Source organism: Dendrobates tinctorius, unplaced genomic scaffold (assembly GCF_039654945.1).
Source record: "Dendrobates tinctorius isolate UK_male_01 unplaced genomic scaffold, ASM3965494v1 ptg000008l, whole genome shotgun sequence".
Classification (NCBI taxonomy): Eukaryota; Metazoa; Chordata; class Amphibia; order Anura; family Dendrobatidae; genus Dendrobates; species Dendrobates tinctorius.
In genome coordinates, this window is record NW_027361676.1 from 56,485,018 (window position 1) to 56,503,758 (window position 18,741).

The 18,741-nt window shown below is 43.3% G+C and overlaps 1 protein-coding gene across 1 annotated transcript in view; it reads right to left on the minus strand.

Moving 5' to 3' along the window:
* The window catches only part of ASB5 (ankyrin repeat and SOCS box containing 5), a 78,236-nt gene extending 75,137 nt beyond the window's left edge, over window positions 1-3,099 (minus strand). Inside the window, exon 1 of the mRNA XM_073577692.1 lies at window positions 2,907-3,099. Within this exon, the coding sequence (XP_073433793.1) occupies window positions 2,907-3,099 (193 nt within the window). The remainder of the gene's footprint in view (window positions 1-2,906) is intronic.
* Window positions 3,100-18,741: the final 15,642 nt, after the last annotated feature.

Genomic DNA, 18,741 nt, shown 5'->3' on the forward strand with positions numbered 1-18,741 from the left:
TCTTCCTGAAAATGATTGCAAACACAAATTCTTTGGTATTATTATCTTCATTTAATTTGTCTTAAATGAAAAAACACAAAAAGAATTGTGCTAAAGCCAAATTGGATATAATTCCACACCAAACATAAAAAAGAGGGTGGACAAAAGTATTGGCACTGTTCGAAAAATCATGTGATGCTTCTCTAATTTGTGTAATTAACAGCACCTGTAACTTACCTGTGGCACCTAACAGGTGTTGGCAATAACTAAATCACACTTGCAGCCAGTTGACATGGATTAAAGTTGACTCAACCTCTGTCCTTGTGTCCTTGTGTGTACCACATTGAGCATGGAGAAAAGAAAGAAGACCAAAGAACAGTCTGAGGACTTGAGAAACCAAATTGTGAGGAAGCATGAGCAATCTCAAGGCTACAAGTCCATCTCCAAAGACCTGAATGTTCCTGTGTCTACCGTGCGCAGTGTCATCAAGAAGTTTAAAGCCAATGGCACTGTGCCTAACCTCCCTAGATGTGGACGGAAAAGAAAAATTGACAAGATAGTTCAACACAAGATTGTGCGGATGTTGGATAAAGAACCTCGACTAACATCCAAACAAGTTCAAGCTGCCCTGCAGTCCGAGGGTACAACAGTGTCAACCTGTACTATCCGTCGGCGTCTGAATGAAAAAGGGACTGTATGGTAGGAGACCCAGGAAGACCCCACTTCTTACCCCGAGACATAAAAAAGCCAGGCTGGAGTTTGCCAAAACTTAACTGAAAATGCCTAAAACGTTTTGGAAGAATGTTCTCTGGTCAGATGAGACAAAAGTAGAGCTTTTTGGGCAAAGGCATCAACATAGAGTTTACAGGAGAAAAAAAGAGGCATTCAAAGAAAAGAACACGGTCCCTACAGTCAAACATGGCGGAGGTTCCGTGATGTTTTGGGGTTGCTTTGCTGCCTCTGGCACTGGACTGCTTGACCGTGTGCATGGCATTATGAAGTCAGAAGACTACCAACAAATTTGGCAGCATAATGTAGGGCCCAGTGTGAGAAAGATGGGTCTCCCTCAGAGGTCATGGGTCTTCCAGCAGGACAATAACCCAAAACACACTTCAAAAAGAATTAGAAAATGGTTTGAGAGAAAGCACTGGAGACTTCTAAGGTGGCCAGCAATGAGTCCAGACCTGACTCCCATAGAACACCTGTGGAGAGATCTAAAAATGGCAGTTTGGAGAAGGCACCCTTCAAATATCAGGGACCCGGAGCAGTTTGCTAAAGAAGAATGGTCTAAAATTCCAGCAGAGCATTGTAAGAAACTCATTGATGGTTACCGGAAGCGGTTGGTCGCAGTTATTTTGGCTAAAGGTTGTGCAACCAAGTATTAGACTGAGGGTGCCAATACGTTTGTCTGGCACATTTTTGGAGTTTTGTGTGAAATGATCAATATTTTGCTTTTTGCTTCATTCTCTTTTGTGTTTTTTTCATTTAAGACAAATTAAATGATGATAATAATACCAAAGAATTTGTGTTTGCAATCATTTTCATGAAGAAACTGAGTATTATCTGACAGAATTGCAGGGGTGCCAATACTTTTGGCCACAACTGTACAGTGCCCAAAGATACAAGACAAAACTGTTCAGTAGATATACATCTGTTGTAAAGTGCGAAACTGAGCTGTATCCAAAGGCAACAAAATAAACAACCCTGGCTAGTAAACACAAAGTCTCTGGAGAAAGCCAACAACCTGGCACAACATACACAAAATAAATAAGATCCTCACCCAATGTCATTTAACATTGATATATTGACTTATTTGTGCATATTTGCATTTGCTGTGTGATTGGCTGTTTAGATATATGGATAAACCTTGTAAAATATAACCAGAATGTAATTCTATTTGGTCAGTAATTGTGGAAATGGGAAGCATTCATTGAAAAATATCAGAAAGATATATACCTTTGTACCGTGTTATCCAGTAGATAGCAAAATATTCAGAATTGAGAGTCCTCAGTAGTTGATACCTTTTAATGGCTAACTGAAAAGATGGTAACATATTCCAAGCTTTCGAGACGACTCAGGTCTCTTCATGAGGCATAGACTAATACAACATCTGAAGAGTCACATATTTATACACAAAACAGCACAGAAATAATGCAATATATAAGACAACTGACGTGAAGCAGAACTACCATTATGGGAGAGGGATAAACAGCTGTGGCCATAAATATTGGAACAGTTCATATATAAGCTGTGTGAAAGTTTTATTGTCCTCTGATCTCAGACCTTGTGGGGGCATCACAACACAGAACCAATAAAACTTTCACACTCCTTATCTATGAACTGTTCCAATATTTATGGTCATAACTGTCTATCACTCCCCCATAATGACAGTTCTGCTTCACGTCACTTGTCTTATCTATTGCGTTATTTCTATGCTGTGTTGTGTATAAATATGTGATTCTTCAGATTTTGTATTAGTCTAGCCTGATGAAGAGACCTGAGTCATCTCGAAAGCTTGCAATTTGTTACCATCTTTTCAGTTATCCATTAAAAGATATCAACCACTGAGGATTCTCAATTCTAAATATTGAAAAATATTGTAATTATTTTCTAGGCTACAAAAATAAACTGCTCATATTAGTGCAATATTCATCTTTAGTGGTCTTACATACATAGTTAATAAACAATCATGAGGCTAGAATACTGTGTTATTTTATCAACTGTGTAGATTCTAAAGTGTTTGTATCTTTTCATACTATTTTCATACTTGCCAGACAGATCGTAGTTCCTAATTGTGGTCTTGATCACTAAGATGATCATTTGTCCTACACTCAGGTAACAGTCACACAGATTTATTGAAGTTGGAGAAAAGCCAAAATCCATGTACACCGATCACTAGCATAACCAGGGTAGTATGGGTCCAATACCTTGTCCTTGGGTCACAGTGTAGAATTCTGCTTGGATTCGAGCAGCTTCTTTACGATTTCCCCTGACTATGTAGAAATGGCTGAGGATGGCAAGGCTGATTTTCACGAACAATTTGAAGCAGAAGAGTGCCAGTATAGTGAAGTAGACATTGGAGAGCTGCAGAGCAAAAGGTTTTTCCTCCAGCACCGTCATAGCTGTACCAGAAGTCTTTGTCACTGTTTAGGAGTGGGTCTGAACTGTTGACAGGATCACATGGCTACAGCCAGACGCTGCTCACAACAGCTGGTACTCGCGAAATCAGATACCAGGTGCTCATGATGCTTACTGCTGAAAACATGGGGATTATTTATGTTGGGCATAACTTCTAAGGCCACTTCCAGTTCCCTAAAGTCAAAGTCAATTAATGACGAGAAACAAGTTAAAGGTGCTGCCTCGTATTAGTGGTGTCACCTTAATCATAGTAATGGGGTGAATAAAGTTCTTGAATTCTGTCTTTTATAGATTTATAATTTTAAACTTCACAAATTAAGCGCAGAGGGAGAATTCATTTAAAAAAAAATGTTATGAATCAAAAAATTACCAAATCTTAAGAAATTCTTTTGATGACACACCGGAAAATACAAATACAGGAAAGGATCCAATAACAGCAGTCAGACTGTGTCCTTCATAGTGCCCCTCATGATTAGTGCTGTTTTTCTCGCCACCAGTAAGACGAGTGGCCGATAGCATCTAGTAGAGGCCAGAGCGGGAATCTGCTCACCACTGAGTGATGGCTCCTGCAAGAAACGCCACAAACTGAGATTGTTAACATAGTATTATGGGAGGATATACAGACTGCAGCTGTAGATCTGATACCAAGTATTACTAGTCAGAAAATGACCAATACTATCATCCAATGTTTTTCTTTTTGTTCCTCCTTGTTCTGTCCTGGTTTCTGTGTGTGACACTTTCATCACATGCTTCTTGGATTGTGACTATAGTTCCAGACCTTCACAAGTGCGTCATATTGTGTGAAACGAAGGGTTGTAGTAGAGAAAAGAGCACATAATAGTCCAGACTTTTGTGTCCTTTATAGGGTCTATACAAAGATGGGACATAATACTTATGGGTCCAATAATAAGGAAATACAGGTGCTTCTCACAAAATTATAATATCGTCAAAAAGTTAATTTATCTCAGTTCTTCAATACAAAAAGTGAAACTCATATATTACATATAGTCATTACAGAGTGATCTATTTAAAGTATTTGTGTTAATGTTGATGATTATGGCTTACAGCCAGTGAAAACCCAAACGTCATTATCTCAGTAAATTACAATACTTTATAACACCAACTTTTTTACTAGTTCTAAGATTAGAGATGAGCAAATTGAATCATAATTCAGTAGTGATGAAAATGGCAGACATCCATTTTGCTGGATTCATTTGAGGGCATGGAATGGGTTAAAAAATTAAAATATTAACCCTTTATCCCCCAAGGGTGGTTTGCATGTTAATGACTGGGCCAATTTTTACAATTCTGACCACTGTCCCTTTATGAGGTTATAACTCTGAAACACTTCCATGGATCCCAGTGATTCTGACATTGTTTTCTCGAGACATATTGTACTTCATGTTAGTGGTAAAATTTCTTTCATATAACTTGCGTTTATTTGTGAAAAAAACAGAAATTTGGCGAAAATGTTGAAAATTTCGCAATTTTCCAACTTTGAATATTTATGCCCTTAAATCACAGAGATACGGCACACAAAAAACTTAATAAGTAACATTTCCCACATGTTTACTTTACATCAGCACAATTTTGGAACCCAAATTTTTTTTTCTTAGGAAGTTATAAGGGTTAAAAATTGACCAACGATTTCTCATTTTTGCAACACCATTTTATTTTTACGGACCACATCACATTTGAAGCCACTTTGAGGGGTCTATATGATAGAAAATACCCAAAAGTGACACCATTCTAAAAACTGCACCCCTTAAGGTGCTCAAAACCACATTCATAGGAAGGAGAGAAGTCCGGCTTTCAGGATCGCGCTGTCCCAGTCCAAAGTTCACAAGGAGTTAATCCAAGGACCAAGCAGTGATTATAACTTTCTTTTTATTCCTTCTCTCCTTCCTATATATGCAATTCTAGTGACCGGCTGATTGCTGCAGTTCATCGGATCCTACCCATTTGTGCTTATGGTTGTTGTGTTCCACACAACTGAACCAGGTGAGTGGATCCATATCTGTGAAACGTTTATATCATTGGATAAGACCCTATTGTGTGCTTCTGTCTCCCCCTTTTTTTACAAAACCACATTCAAGAAGTTTATTAACCCTTCAGGTGCTTCACAGGAATTTTTTGAATATTTAAAAAAAAATGAACATTTAACTTTTTTTCACAAAAAAAATACTTCAGGTTCAATTTTTTTATTTTACCAAGGGTAACAGGAGAAGTTGGACTACAAACGTTATTGTGCAGGTTGTCCTGAGTACGCTTATACCTGATATGTGGGGGTAACCACAGATTGGGCGCATGGCAGAGCTCAGAAGGGAAGGAGCGCCGTTTGACTTTTTCAATGCAAAATTGGCTAGAATTCAAATCGGACGCCATGTCACGTTTGGAGAGTCCCTGATGTACCTAAACAGTGGAAACCCCCCACAAGTGACGCCATTTTGGAAACTAGACCCCCCAAGGAACTTATCTAGATACAGTCATATGTAAAAGTTTGGGCACCCCTATTAATGTTAACCTTTTTTCTTTATAACAATTTTGGTTTTTGCAACAGCTATTTCAGTTTCATATATCTAATAACTGATGGACTCAGTTATATTTCTGGATTCAAATGAGGTTTATTGTACTAACAGAAAATGTGCAATCTGCATTTAAACAAAATTTGACCGGTGCAAAAGTATGGGCACCCTTATCATTTTCTTGATTTGAACACTCCTAACTACTTTTTACTGACTTCCTGAAGCACTAAATTGGTTTTGTATCCTCATTAAGCTTTGAACTTCATAGCCAGGTGTATCAAATCATGAGAAAAGGTATTTAAAGTGGCCACTTGCAAGTAGTTCTCCTATTAGATTCTCCTATGAAGAGTGGCATCATGGCTCCTCAAAACGACTCTCAAATGATCTGAAAACAAAGATTATTCAACATAGCTTTTCAGGGGAAGGATACAAAAAGTTGTCTCAGAAATTTAACCTGTCAGTTTCCACTGTGAGGAACATAGTAAGGAAATGGAAGAACACAGGTACAGTTCTTGTTAAGCCCAGAAGTGGCAGGCCAAGAAAAATATCAGAAAGGCAGAGAAGAAGAATGGTGAGAACAGTCAAGGACAATCCACAGACCACCTCCAAAGACCTGCAGCATCATCTTGCTGCAGATGGTGTCACTGTGCATCGGTCAACAATACAGCGCACTTTGCACAAGGAGAAGCTGTATGGGAGAGTGATGCGAAAGAAGCCGTTTCTGCAAGCACGCCACAAACAGAGTCGCCTGAGGTATGCAAAAGCACATTTGGACAAGCCAGTTACATTTTGGAAGAAGGTCCTGTGGACTGATGAAACAAAGATTGAGTTGTTTGGTCATACAAAAAGGCGTTATGCATGCGCTGTATTGTTGACCGATGCACAGTGACACCATCTGCAGCAAGATGATGCTGCAGGTCTTTGGAGGTGGCCTGTGGATTGTCCTTGACTGTTCTCACCATTCTTCTTCTCTGCCTTTCTGATATTTTTCTTGGCCTGCCACTTCTGGGCTTAACAAGAACTGTACCTGTGTTCTTCCATTTCCTAACTATGTTCCTCACAGTGGAAACTGACAGGTTAAATCACTGAGACAACTTTTGGAGAGCACCTGATGTGCCCAAACAGTGGAAACCCCCCCAATTCTAACTCCAACCCTAACCCCAACACACCCCTAACCCTAATCTCAGCCCTAACCCTAGCCCTAACCCTAGTCCTAACCCTAACCCTAATGGGAAAATGGAAATAAATACATTTTTTTATTTTATTATTTTTCCCTAACTAAGGGGGTGATAACGGGGGGTTTAATTTACTATTTATGGCGGTTTTTATATTTGGCAGCTGTCACACGCTAAAAGATGCTTTTTATTGTAAAAATAGTTTTTGCATCACCACATATTGTATGCACAACAGACTGTGAGTAAAGCTTTGGAACTAAATGCCCTGGTGTCCTCCAGTTATTCCTGCACCAACACACTAAGCACTGCTACATCTCTGTGCCTGGCACTGCACCATCTACGTCTCTTCACTACCTCTCCATCTACACTGCCCTGGGACTACAGCCCTACCTGTGGAGGGCCACAACATCATTGCTGCACCACACCATCTGTCCCAGAGGATCTGTCTGCAGCGTCGGCTTAGCATCTTCATTGCCGAACACCACAGGTGGCGTCAGGAATCATTCACTCATAAACTTTATTCATCATCCACACGTTCAACATTTCCCTTTTACAATGGACGCCCAGGGCCACGGACCGGGTCACAGCTACAGTGACATCTTCCATTGAAACCAACGGGCCCGGTACCGAGTACCCCACCAGCACTGGCGGGCGATCCGACTTGGCGGAAATACATAACAGAACAGGTTGTCCGGGCTTTTCACATAGTCTCAGTGCATATCTAGGCTGCAGAATGCTGACAATAAGTAATTTACCTTCTGTGGCTAGTCTGCACGGTTTCCAAGATATCATCTCTTGCTTCTAAGATAAACGTCCAGGGAGGGGTGTGTTCTGGCATTGAAATGAGATCTTGTCGTTTCCTCCTCCCTCACTAGTTTCACTTTCCATAGATCACTGTTCAGCGTGTGTCTGGGGGAGGAGCAGCTGGGTGGTCTGCTTGCAGCCAATCACAGCCATGACATTAGTTAACATGCCTAACAGGATGTGCCCACACGTCTTAGGATTCCTCATTGGCTGAATCAAATCAAACTGGCTCATAGCATTATGGGAACTTCCGATTCCGGTATTCGATATGCAAAAAGTATCGGAACTCAGTATCGGAAATCCGATACCGCGGATATCGGCCGATACCCGATATTTGCAGTATCGGAATGCTCAACACTATCAGAGAAGCAACCTTCTTTCTAGCCTAGCAAAGGATGGACATAGAGCCTTCAAATATGTCCATAAGCTACCTATTACAGGTTCTTTCTTAACATCTAGCTTTCACCTTCTGTGAATGACCCTGAATTGCAGGAAAAATGGACAAAATTCAACTGTCAGGCTCAAGTGTCCAGTCTGAACAACATATGAGACATTTTCTCACCTGGACACTGTACACAACAACAATCTACATATGTGTCCCCTCGTTTGTCTCAGAATAACTCACTTAACTTAACCTGTAATACTACCAGAAGCCATTAGCCAGTCGCCATCCATGCACACAAATTACCAGAAACAACGCACACAACATATTACTGCAATAAATGTAAGAGTGAATATATTCAGTAAGAACACTGGGTGATACACCCAACAGAAGCTGGCAATAGCAAGGCAAAATGGAAAATATGCAGAATTAGCAGGGCTGGTCCAGGCCAATAAAATGGTAACAGTCACTTCAAAAAGGGAACTGCTGTCCATTTCTTACACTGTTTCCTTCCAAGCCTATTCCACAAGTGAACAAATGAGTCCATCTTCCAGTACTGCACTGAGGCTTTGTCCCTCTCTATATTGGTTCAGCACCTGTTATTGCCTGCATTACAATGTGATCTTCATGCAGTATTGTCATCCGTCTGTTTAACAGTGAGTGAAAAACTTTTTGGCTCCTTTCACTCTAGCACGCTGTACTCTTACAGCATATTCTGTATATTTTGGAAAGCAAGGAGCATTTTTTCATATATATCTGTTTTAATTGGATCGTATCCAGCTCATACAAGATGACACAGTTAATGATCTGGATCTTGATTTTTACTTTAAATACAAGGAGAACCACTTATGGGCATTAAATCGAATATATCACGAAGGCGTGAAAATTTTCATGTAATTTTGGTTTGGATCCTAGCTGTCAGGCGTCAGTTTTACTATGATAATTAATTATGGCCAGCGCAGATTTCCACAGCACTCATCTTTATCTAAAATCAATGAAGGCTGCACCCTCGCCAACTGTCGGTCAATCATGAATTTTGGATGCAGGGTGGCTTATAATGGCTTTGTTTTCTGACATGTATCGCCAGTATAAATAGCTCTGGACAGCGTTTCCATATCCCCATAAAACCAGAAGGCTTATCTTAAATGATGTGTCAAAAATACATTGAAATTTCAATGTGCTAGTTCCAAAAATATGTATCACAAAGTGCAGCAAGAGACAGCTGTGCCTGTAACACGCACTGGAATCAGTGAACACTTCTTGAAGTCATGGTAGATGAGCTTCACTTTGTAATGTTCATAATGCCCATAAGTGGAGAAAGGGGAAAAAAGGCACAAGCCAAGTATGTGCCTTTAGTAGTTCCAAGATGTATTTGTATATGTGTATATAATTGCCAAGAACATTTTGTCACTTTGCTACAAAGAAAGGTGACGATGAAGTGAGAACTGAACATATGTTAATATAGGAGCGCACTATAGAGGAAAATAATGTGCGAAGAGAAGTGATGATGTTACTTGTATGGTATTATTCTCGTTATCTGCAGAAGATGCAATGTGTGACATTCACGATCACAAAGTTGGACGTTTGTAACTTCTCAGCTATAAAAAGTGCAATTTCATCTCTGTTGACTATCAGTGGACACTTCCTTATGTATTAGGTAAGATCCAGCACTATTTCTACATAACTATTGGGACACCTACAGTACATGAACTATTATGAAATCCCATTTTAAAGCCCTAAGCATTAATATGGAATTGGTTCCCACTTTGCAGATAAAACAGCTTCCACTACTCGGTAAACAGTTTTTACAAGATATTGGAGTGTGTCAGTCGGAATTTTGCCCATTCGACCAGAAGAGGATTTGTGAGGTCAGATGATGTTGGATGAAAGGTTCCAGCTGACAATCTCCATTCTTTTTCATCACAATAGTGTCTAAAGGATGTTGAGGTCAGAGCTTTGTGCAGCCAGTCATATACTTATACACCAATCGTGTCCAAACATGTCTTTATGGTACAGATGAGTGAATTGTTTGATGCAAATCAAGTTTGTGTTGAACCCGGAGAATTCAAACTGTTATTTTCTTAGTGCAAATTTCCTAAAATCGCTGCCTTCATTTTACACATTGCAGAATATTGCATCAGAAAGAGAAAGCTCAGATAACCTCAGGCACAGTCGGGGGCTTCCCACAAAATGTCTTGCAGCTATCTCATCCAATGTATTCAATTCTTTACCTGTTGTCATCTACAGTCATGGCTGAAAGTGTTGGCACCCTTGAAATGTTTCTAGAAAAACCGGATTACTTACCGGTAATACTCATTTATAGAGTCCATAACAGCACCCACCAAGACAGAGGATCCGCCCCTAGGAACAGGAAACCTACAGAGAGATAAAAGGGGCGGTCCCCCTCGCTCCCTCAGTTGGATTACAGAGAATGAGAGGAACCACCACATAAGCTTTAGTTAGTTTGCTCCGTAGGCCATTTAAAGTACATATATATTTATATCTTTTGCTATATAACGTCACGTATCTATATACAGTTTTATCCTTCACCCACCAGAGTGAACCACGTGTAAATAAACTAAGGGAGGGAAGTGAGTGGGTGCTGTTGTGGACTCTATAAAAGAGTATTACCGGTAAGTAATCTGTTTTTTCTCTTCGCCACGACAGCACCCACCGACAGATTTCCAGAGACAATCACCTGGGAAGGACTACCGTGTTAAGGACTGATCTACTAAAGACTAAGGCCTGTTTCACACTTCCGTTTGTCACCATCAGTCAAAATCCGCCGTTTTGTTAAAAAACGGATCTGCAATTTTTCTTTGCGGATCCGTTTTTTTACCTATTGACTTGCATTGTCGGCGGATTTTGACTGATGATGGTCCGTTGTGTCGTATTTGTGCGGATCCGCCAAAATTTTGGCGTCCGCTGAGATCACCGAAACGGAGCCTGTAACGTTTTTTTGCCCTTTTTAACCCTCAATCTTGTCTGGCTGCTGGAAGAAAAAAAATTCTCTCTCTCTCTCTCTCGCCTCCTCCACTTCTCGTCCGATCTCCAGCCGCTATGTCCTCCACTTCTCGCCCGATCTCCAGCCGCCATGTCCTCCACTTCTCGCCCGATCTCCGGCCGAGCATCGCGCAATCTCCTACAATTCTCACGCGATCTCCAACCGAACATCGCGCGATCTCCTACAATTCTCGCGCGATCTCCAACCGAACATCGCGTGATCTCCTACAATTCTCGCGCGATCTCCTACAATTCTCGCGCGATCTCCACTTCACAATCGCTACTCGCCCACTTTCTGCGATGATCACTCACCGCATCTTCCCGATACCACTACATCCAGGTAATAATTTTTTTTTTCCCCCCAGGCGCGGTTCCTTTAAATTTTTACCATCGTCTGATCCGTACATCCGCCAATCCGCTGACCCCTGTTTCTGTCAGTCCGCCTGCGGATCCGTTTTCCGCTATTTTGGCGGATTTTGACTGACAGAAAAAACTGAAGTGTAAAACAGGCCTAAGTCAGCCCAAAAAGATAAATCTAGTCTGTAGTGACTATACAAGGTAGAAGGTGAAGACCAGGTTGCGGCCTTACATATTAATTCAATCGGGACATCCGCTCTTTTAGCCCAGGAGGAAGATACGGCTCATGCGGAATGTGCCCTCACGCCCTGCGGTGGGTCTTCTCCTTTTGCCGAATATGCCAATGTAATCGCCTCTCTGATCCATCGAGACAGCGTGCTTCTCGTGACTCTAGACCCATTCTTGTTACCCTGGAAAGAGACAAAAAGAGCCCTGCTCTGCCTCCAGGGCTTAGTCCTATCTATATAGGATAAGACGGCTCTCTTTACGTCTAGGGTATGATACCTTTCCTCCTCTGGTGTTGTCGGGCTATCATAAAAGGAGGGAAGGTAGATTTCTTGGGATCTATGGAATTTAGTAGCCCTTTTAGGGAGATAGGACGTCTTTAACCCTATTCTGTCCTGAAATATTGACAGGAAGGGGGGGATCTACTGACAGGGCCTGGAGATCACACATTCTCCTTGCTCATACCAAAGCTACCAATAAGGCGGCTTTTAATGAAACGCACTTTATTGAGACCGAGTGTATGAGCTCGAATGGGGCCTGAAAGCATCTAGGACTAAGCTAAGGTCCCAAGGCGGTATTTGAGGAATATGAACCGGGTTTGCTCGCTGGCAAGCTGAAATAAATAGAGCTACCCATTTGTTGCCCGCAATGTCATAATTATATAAGGCCCCCAGAGCCGAATCTTGGACTTTTAGAGTGTTAACTGTAAGCCCTAACTCACGCCCTTTCTGCAGGAACTCTAAGATAGCAGTGATAGGTACCTCACTGGAAAGGCCTGCTGAATGGAAAGTTAAAAATTTTTCCCACACCTTGGTGTAGATTTTGGTTGTGGCTTCTTTCCTACTATGCAAGAGGGTACCAATTAAGTTATCTGAGAATCCCCTTAGCTTCAGTAACTGCCTCTCAAATTCCATTCCGTGAGGCGTAGACCTTTGACCTGAGGGAGGTAACAGGGTCCTTGCGAGAGTGGTTCCCGATCCAGAGGGAGAATCAATGGATCGGAAATTGACATGGCTCTCAGTCATGAAAACCACGGCCTCTTGGGCCAAAACGGGGTTATTAAGATGACTCTCGTTCCTTCTTCCCTTATCTTCCTGATGACAGTCGGTAACAGTATTATCGGAGGGAAGGCGTAAGCCTGGTGAAACTTCCAAGGGGTTTGAAGGGCGTTGAGTACATCCGGATTGTCTGTTCTGTACAGTGAAGCGAACCTTTCGACACGCCTGTTGGCCCTTGTAGTGAACAGGTCTATCTCAGGCATGCCCTACACCAGTGGTCCCCAACCTTTTTTGCACCAGGGACTGGCTTCAAGCAAGACCATTCTTCCATGGCCCAGCAATGCGGGGATGGAGGTGTGGCAGGAGCGGGGCTTTGGTCATAAGGGGGCGGGGCTATGGACGCGGTTGTAGTTTAGCAGTGCATACTTATCATTTAATTATAACATTTATAATGTGACTCAACTCACCATAGGTTTTAAATGAGTGCTCCATCACCCTATCATTGCCTTCACCCCATCACTCCCTTCTCCCCATCATTGCCTTCTCCATCACCCCATCACTGCTGTCTCTCCATCACCCCTATCATTGCCTTCTCCCCATCACTCCTATGACCCTATCAATGCCTTCTCTCCATCACCCCATCATTGCCTTCACCCCATCACTCTCTTCTCCCCATCATTGCCTTCTCCATCACCCCATCACTGCCTTCTCTCCATCACCCCCATCATGGCCTTATCCCATTACCCCCTCATGGATTCTCCCATCACCGCAGGCATTATGGCCTTCTCTCTCCCTCACGGTCTTCTCATATCCCCATCTCCTCCAGGGCCAGGCTAACCTACACACACAGAGACAAACACACACACACACACAGACAGACATACACACATTATATATACACACACACAGACATACACACACAAAGACACCTCTCACCTGTCCGCAGCATCGCCCGCGCTTCCTCGCTCTGACACAGCGGCGGCCGCGCTCCTCTCTGTGTCAGCCAGAGACAGGAAGCGCGGGCGGCGGGCAGGAAGCTGGACGGGTCCTTGCAGCTCCGCTCCTGCTATTTCCTCTTGCAGGCAGCGGAGCTGCTTGGATCGCTCCCTGGCCGCTGCTACACGAAGGCAATCTAGGAAGTGCTGCGCGCCGCCCCTGGCTCCCCTTGTGTCCGCGGACCGGCAAGGGCACAGCAGCGGCCCGATGCTGGGCCGCGGACCGGCGGTTGGGGACCCCTGCCCTACACAGCCGCTATCATCCTGAAGATGCGCCGGCTGAGCACCCATTCCCCTGGATGTAGGGTATGGCGGCTGAGGAAGTCTGCTCTGGAGTTGTCCACTCCTCTAACATGGAGAGCAGACAGGGACAGGCTCTGAAATTGTCTATTACCCTGTCGAGGAGGGCCAATAGGGACAACAGGTGTGTTTTGGCCATCTGTAGGATTCTCTCTGCGGTAGACATCAGAGTTCTTGACCGTGTTCCTCCTTGTACTATAAAGTACCATGAAGTAATATGAGGCCATATGAAGTACCATGAAGCAGGAAGTACCATGAAGCACTATGAAGCCATATGAAGTACCATGAAGTACTATGAAGCAATATGAAGTCACACGAAGTACCATGATGCAATATGAAGCACTATGAAGCACTGTGAACGTACCATGAAGTAATATGAAGCACTATGGAGCACTATGAAGCAATATTAAGTATTATGAAGCAATATGAAGTATTTTGAAGCAAAATAATGAACTACGAAGCACCAGGGCTGCCACTAGGAATTTCGGGGCCCCATACTGGCAAAATTTTCAGGGCCCCCTTGAGACTCTGCCCAGGCTCCACCCCTTGAACTGTCCACTGTCCCACCGCTCTCTCTTGGAAAAACTCCACTTCTCACCTATCACACATTAACAGTTCCCATCACCAGATCACACATATAGCCGGCAGCTTTTGCCAAAAGATTTTTTAAAGCCGCCACCATAACACTGTAGACACTTTTGGCCAGGCCCTACTCTACTGTAACTTATTAAATATTTGTTAAAATATGCGAATACAATATAGGTATATTTTTATTTATTTTTCAACTTTTAAAATGACCAATAATATCACATACAAGGAACAAATACCACTGCACCATGTCCAGATCACATATTACCATCACAGTGACCGAAACAATCACTGACCTCAGGGAGACCAGTCAAAGAAAACGCTACGGCAGCCGGCAAAGGCGCTCAATCAGTGAAATCCTAGGTGCATTGCTCCCTGGGAAATATGAATATGCAAATAAAGTCCGTGGAGCCTCATTTAAGAGTCTCAAACACGGGACTAGCCAGATCTTTCTCCAGGGAAGGACCCAGCCAAGGAGTGGCTCCTTTCGGAAACCACCATTACCACCATATTAAGTGGCTCTTTAAGTCAATATCCAGCTCTTTACGAGTTTACAGATATGACAAGGGATATACCAAGGCCAGGTATCCATCCACAGACAGCTGTTTCGGGGTGTTGCCCCTCATCAGTGTGGAGTAGGATCCTGGCTAGGTGGAAGCAATGCCTAGTAGACCAACATCACGAAACAATCACTGACCTCAGGGAGACCAGTCAAAGAAAACACTGCGGCAGCCGGCAAAGGCGCTCAATCAGTGAAATCCTAGGTGCATTGCTCCCTGGGAAATATGAATATGCAAATAAAGTCCGTGGAGCCTCATTTAAGAGTCTCAAACACGGGACTAGCCAGATCTTTCTCCAGGGAAGGACCCAGCCAAGGAGTGGCTCCTTTCGGAAACCACCATTACCACCATATTAAGTGGCCCTTTAAGTCAATATCCAGCTCCTTACGAGTTTACAGATATGACAAGGGAAATACCAAGGCCAGGTATCCATCCACAAACAGCTGTTTCGGGGTGTTGCCCCTCATCAGTGTGGAGTAGGATCCTGGCTAGGTGGGAGCAATGCCTAGTAGACCAACATCACGAAACAATCACTGACCTCAGGGAGACCAGTCAAAGAAAACACTGCGGCAGCCGGCAAAGGCGCTCAATCAGTGAAATCATAGGTGCATTGCTCCCTGGGAAATATGAATATGCAAATAAAGTCCGTGGAGCCTCATTTAAGAGTCTCAAACACGGGACTATCCAGATCTTTCTCCAGGGAAGGACCCAGCCAAGGAGTGGCTCCTTTCGGAATCCACCATTACCACCATATTAAGTGGCCCTTTAAGTCAATATCCAGCTACTTGTCATATCTGTAAACTCGTAAAGATATTGACTTAAAGGGCATTCTGCCCCCATGTCTAGCATTCTGCCCCCATGTTTAGCATTCTGCCCCAGCGTCCAGCATTCTTCCCCCATGTCTGCATTCTGCCCCAGATTCCAGCATTCTGCCCCCATGTCTAGCATTCTGCCCCAGCATCCAGCATTCTGCCTCAACATCCAGAATTCTGCCCCCACATATGCATTCTGCCCCAGCGTCCAGCATTATGCCCCGTCTGCACTCTGCCCCCAGTGTCCAGCACTCAGCCACCAGCCTCCAGCACTCTGCCCCAGTGTCCAGTATTCTGTCCCCAAGTCTGCATTCTGCCCCCGTGTCCAGCATTCTGCCCCCGTGTCCAGCATTCTACCCCCATATCTGCATTCTGCCCCAGTGACCAGCATTCTATCCCCGTGTCCAGCATTCTGCCCCCATGTCAGCATTCTGCCCCAGCGTCCAGCATTCTACCCCAGCATGGAGGACTCTGCCCCCAGCATCCAGCATTCTGCCCCCAGCATCCTGCCCCAACATTCAGCATCCTGCCCCCAGCGTCCAGCATTCTGCCCCAGCATTCAGCATTCTGCCCCCAGCGTCTAGCTCCCTGCCCCCAGCATCCAGCATTCTGCCCCGGGCCCCCCGGATCGCCGCTCTCAAAAAAGAACAAAAAAAACGAAGTTCTTCTTAACTGGCCGTGCTCCAGCGGCGAGGCTCCGTCCCTCCACGCTGCTGAAGCGCGCACTTGACGGTGACTGACAGTGATGTCAGACGCCGGCGATGTGCACGCTGCAGCTGATGTCAGCTGCCAGTCTCAAATTGGCTGGCGGCTGTTAACTATTGACGATGGCGGCCCAGCGAAGCACTATGAAGTACTATGATGCAACATTAAGTATTATGTAGTACTATGAAGTATCATGAAGCAATATGAAGTACAATGATGCAATAAGAAGTATCATGAAGTACTACAGTTGTGGCCAAAAGTATTGACACCCCTGCAATTCTGTCAGATAATACTAAGTTTCTTCCTGAAATGATTGCAAACACATTCTTTGGTATTTTTATCTTCATTTAATTTGTCTTAAATGAGAATGAAGCAAAAAGCAAAACATTGATCATTTCACACAAAACTCCAAAAATGGGCCAAACAAAAGTATTGGCACCCTCAGCCTAATACTTGGTTGCACAACCTTTAGCCAAAATAACTGCGACCAACCGCTTCCGGTAACCATCAATGAGTTTCCTACAATGGTCTGCTGGAATTCTAGACCATTCTTCTTTGGCAAACTGCTCCAGGTCCCTGATATTTGAAGGGTGCCTTCTCCAAACTGCCATTTTTAGATCTCTCCACAGGTGTTCTATGGGATTCAGGTCTGGACTCATTGCTGGCCACCTTAGAAGTCTCCAGTGCTTTCTCTCAAACCATTTTCTAGTGCTTTTGAAGTGTGTTTTGGGTCATTGTCCTGCATGACCTCTGAGGGAGACCCAGTTTTCTCACACTGTGCCCTACATTATGCTGCAAGATTTGTTGGTAGTCTTCAGACTTCATAAGCCATGCACACGGTCAAGCAGTCCAGTGCCAGAGGCAGCAAAGCAACCTCAAAACAGGAACCTCTGCCATATTTGACTGTAGGGACCGTGTTCTTTTCTTTGAATGCCTCTTTTTTTCTCCTGTAAACTCTATGTTGATGCCTTTGCCCATAAAGCTCTACTTTTGTCTCATCTGACCAGAGATCATTCTTCCAAAACGTTTTAGGCTTTTTCAGGTAAGTTTTGTCAAACTCCAGCCTGGCTTTTTTATGTCTCGGGGTAAGAAGTGAGGTCTTCCTGGGTCTCCTACCATACAGTCCCTTTTCATTCAGACGCCGACGGATAGTACGGGTTGACACTGTTGTACCCTCTGACTGCAGGGCAGCTTGAACTTGTTTGGATGTTAGTCGAGGTTCTTTATCCAACATCCGCACAATCTTGCGTTGAAATCTCTTGTCAATTTTTCTTTTCCGTCCACATCTAGGGAGGTTAGCCACAGTGCCATGGGCTTTAAACTTCTTGATGACACTGCGCACGGTAGACACAGGAACATTCAGGTCTTTGGAGATGGACTTGTAGCCTTGAGATTGCTCATACTTCCTCACAATTTGGTTTGTCAAGTCCTCAGACAGTTCTTTGGTCTTCTTTCTTTTCTCCATGCTCAATGTGGTACACACAAGGACACAGGACAGAGGTTGAGTCAACTTTAATCCATGTCAACTGGCTGCAAGTGTGATTTAGTTATTGCCAACACCTGTTAGGTGCCACAGGTAAGTTACAGGTGCTGTTAATTACACAAATTAGAGAAGCATCACATGATTTTTCGAACAGTGCCAATACTTTTGTCCACCCTCTTTTTTATGTTTGGTGTGGAATTATATCCAATTTGGCTTTAGGACAATTCTTTTTGTGTTTTTTTCATTTAAGACAAATTAAATGAAGATAATAATAACAAAGAATTTGTGTTTGCAATCATTTTCAGGAAGAAACTGAGTATTATCTGACAGAATTGCAGGGGCGTCAATACTTTTGGCCACAACTGTAGGTGCTGGGTGAAGCTCATGGTTGGATCTAACCTCTATTATATAATGTGGAAATCCTTTTCTTTATCTTTCACATTGGGCATCTTTTTTGCTAATTGTCAGCTGTGTTTTACAGCCGCAGCAAAGCCTGAAATTTCAGAAATCCCATGTACACACATTGTTTTTTTGTCATCAGGATTTTGTGGTTTTTTGGATATAGAGCACGTCACTTTCAGCGTTTTTCACCCATTGAATGGGAGATGAAAAAACTCTGAAAAAACGCAGATAGCATATTTTGCTGTGTTTTTTTAGTGCCAAAACCTGATTCTATGGAATAGGATTTTCTTTTCATCACCACCCTAAATAA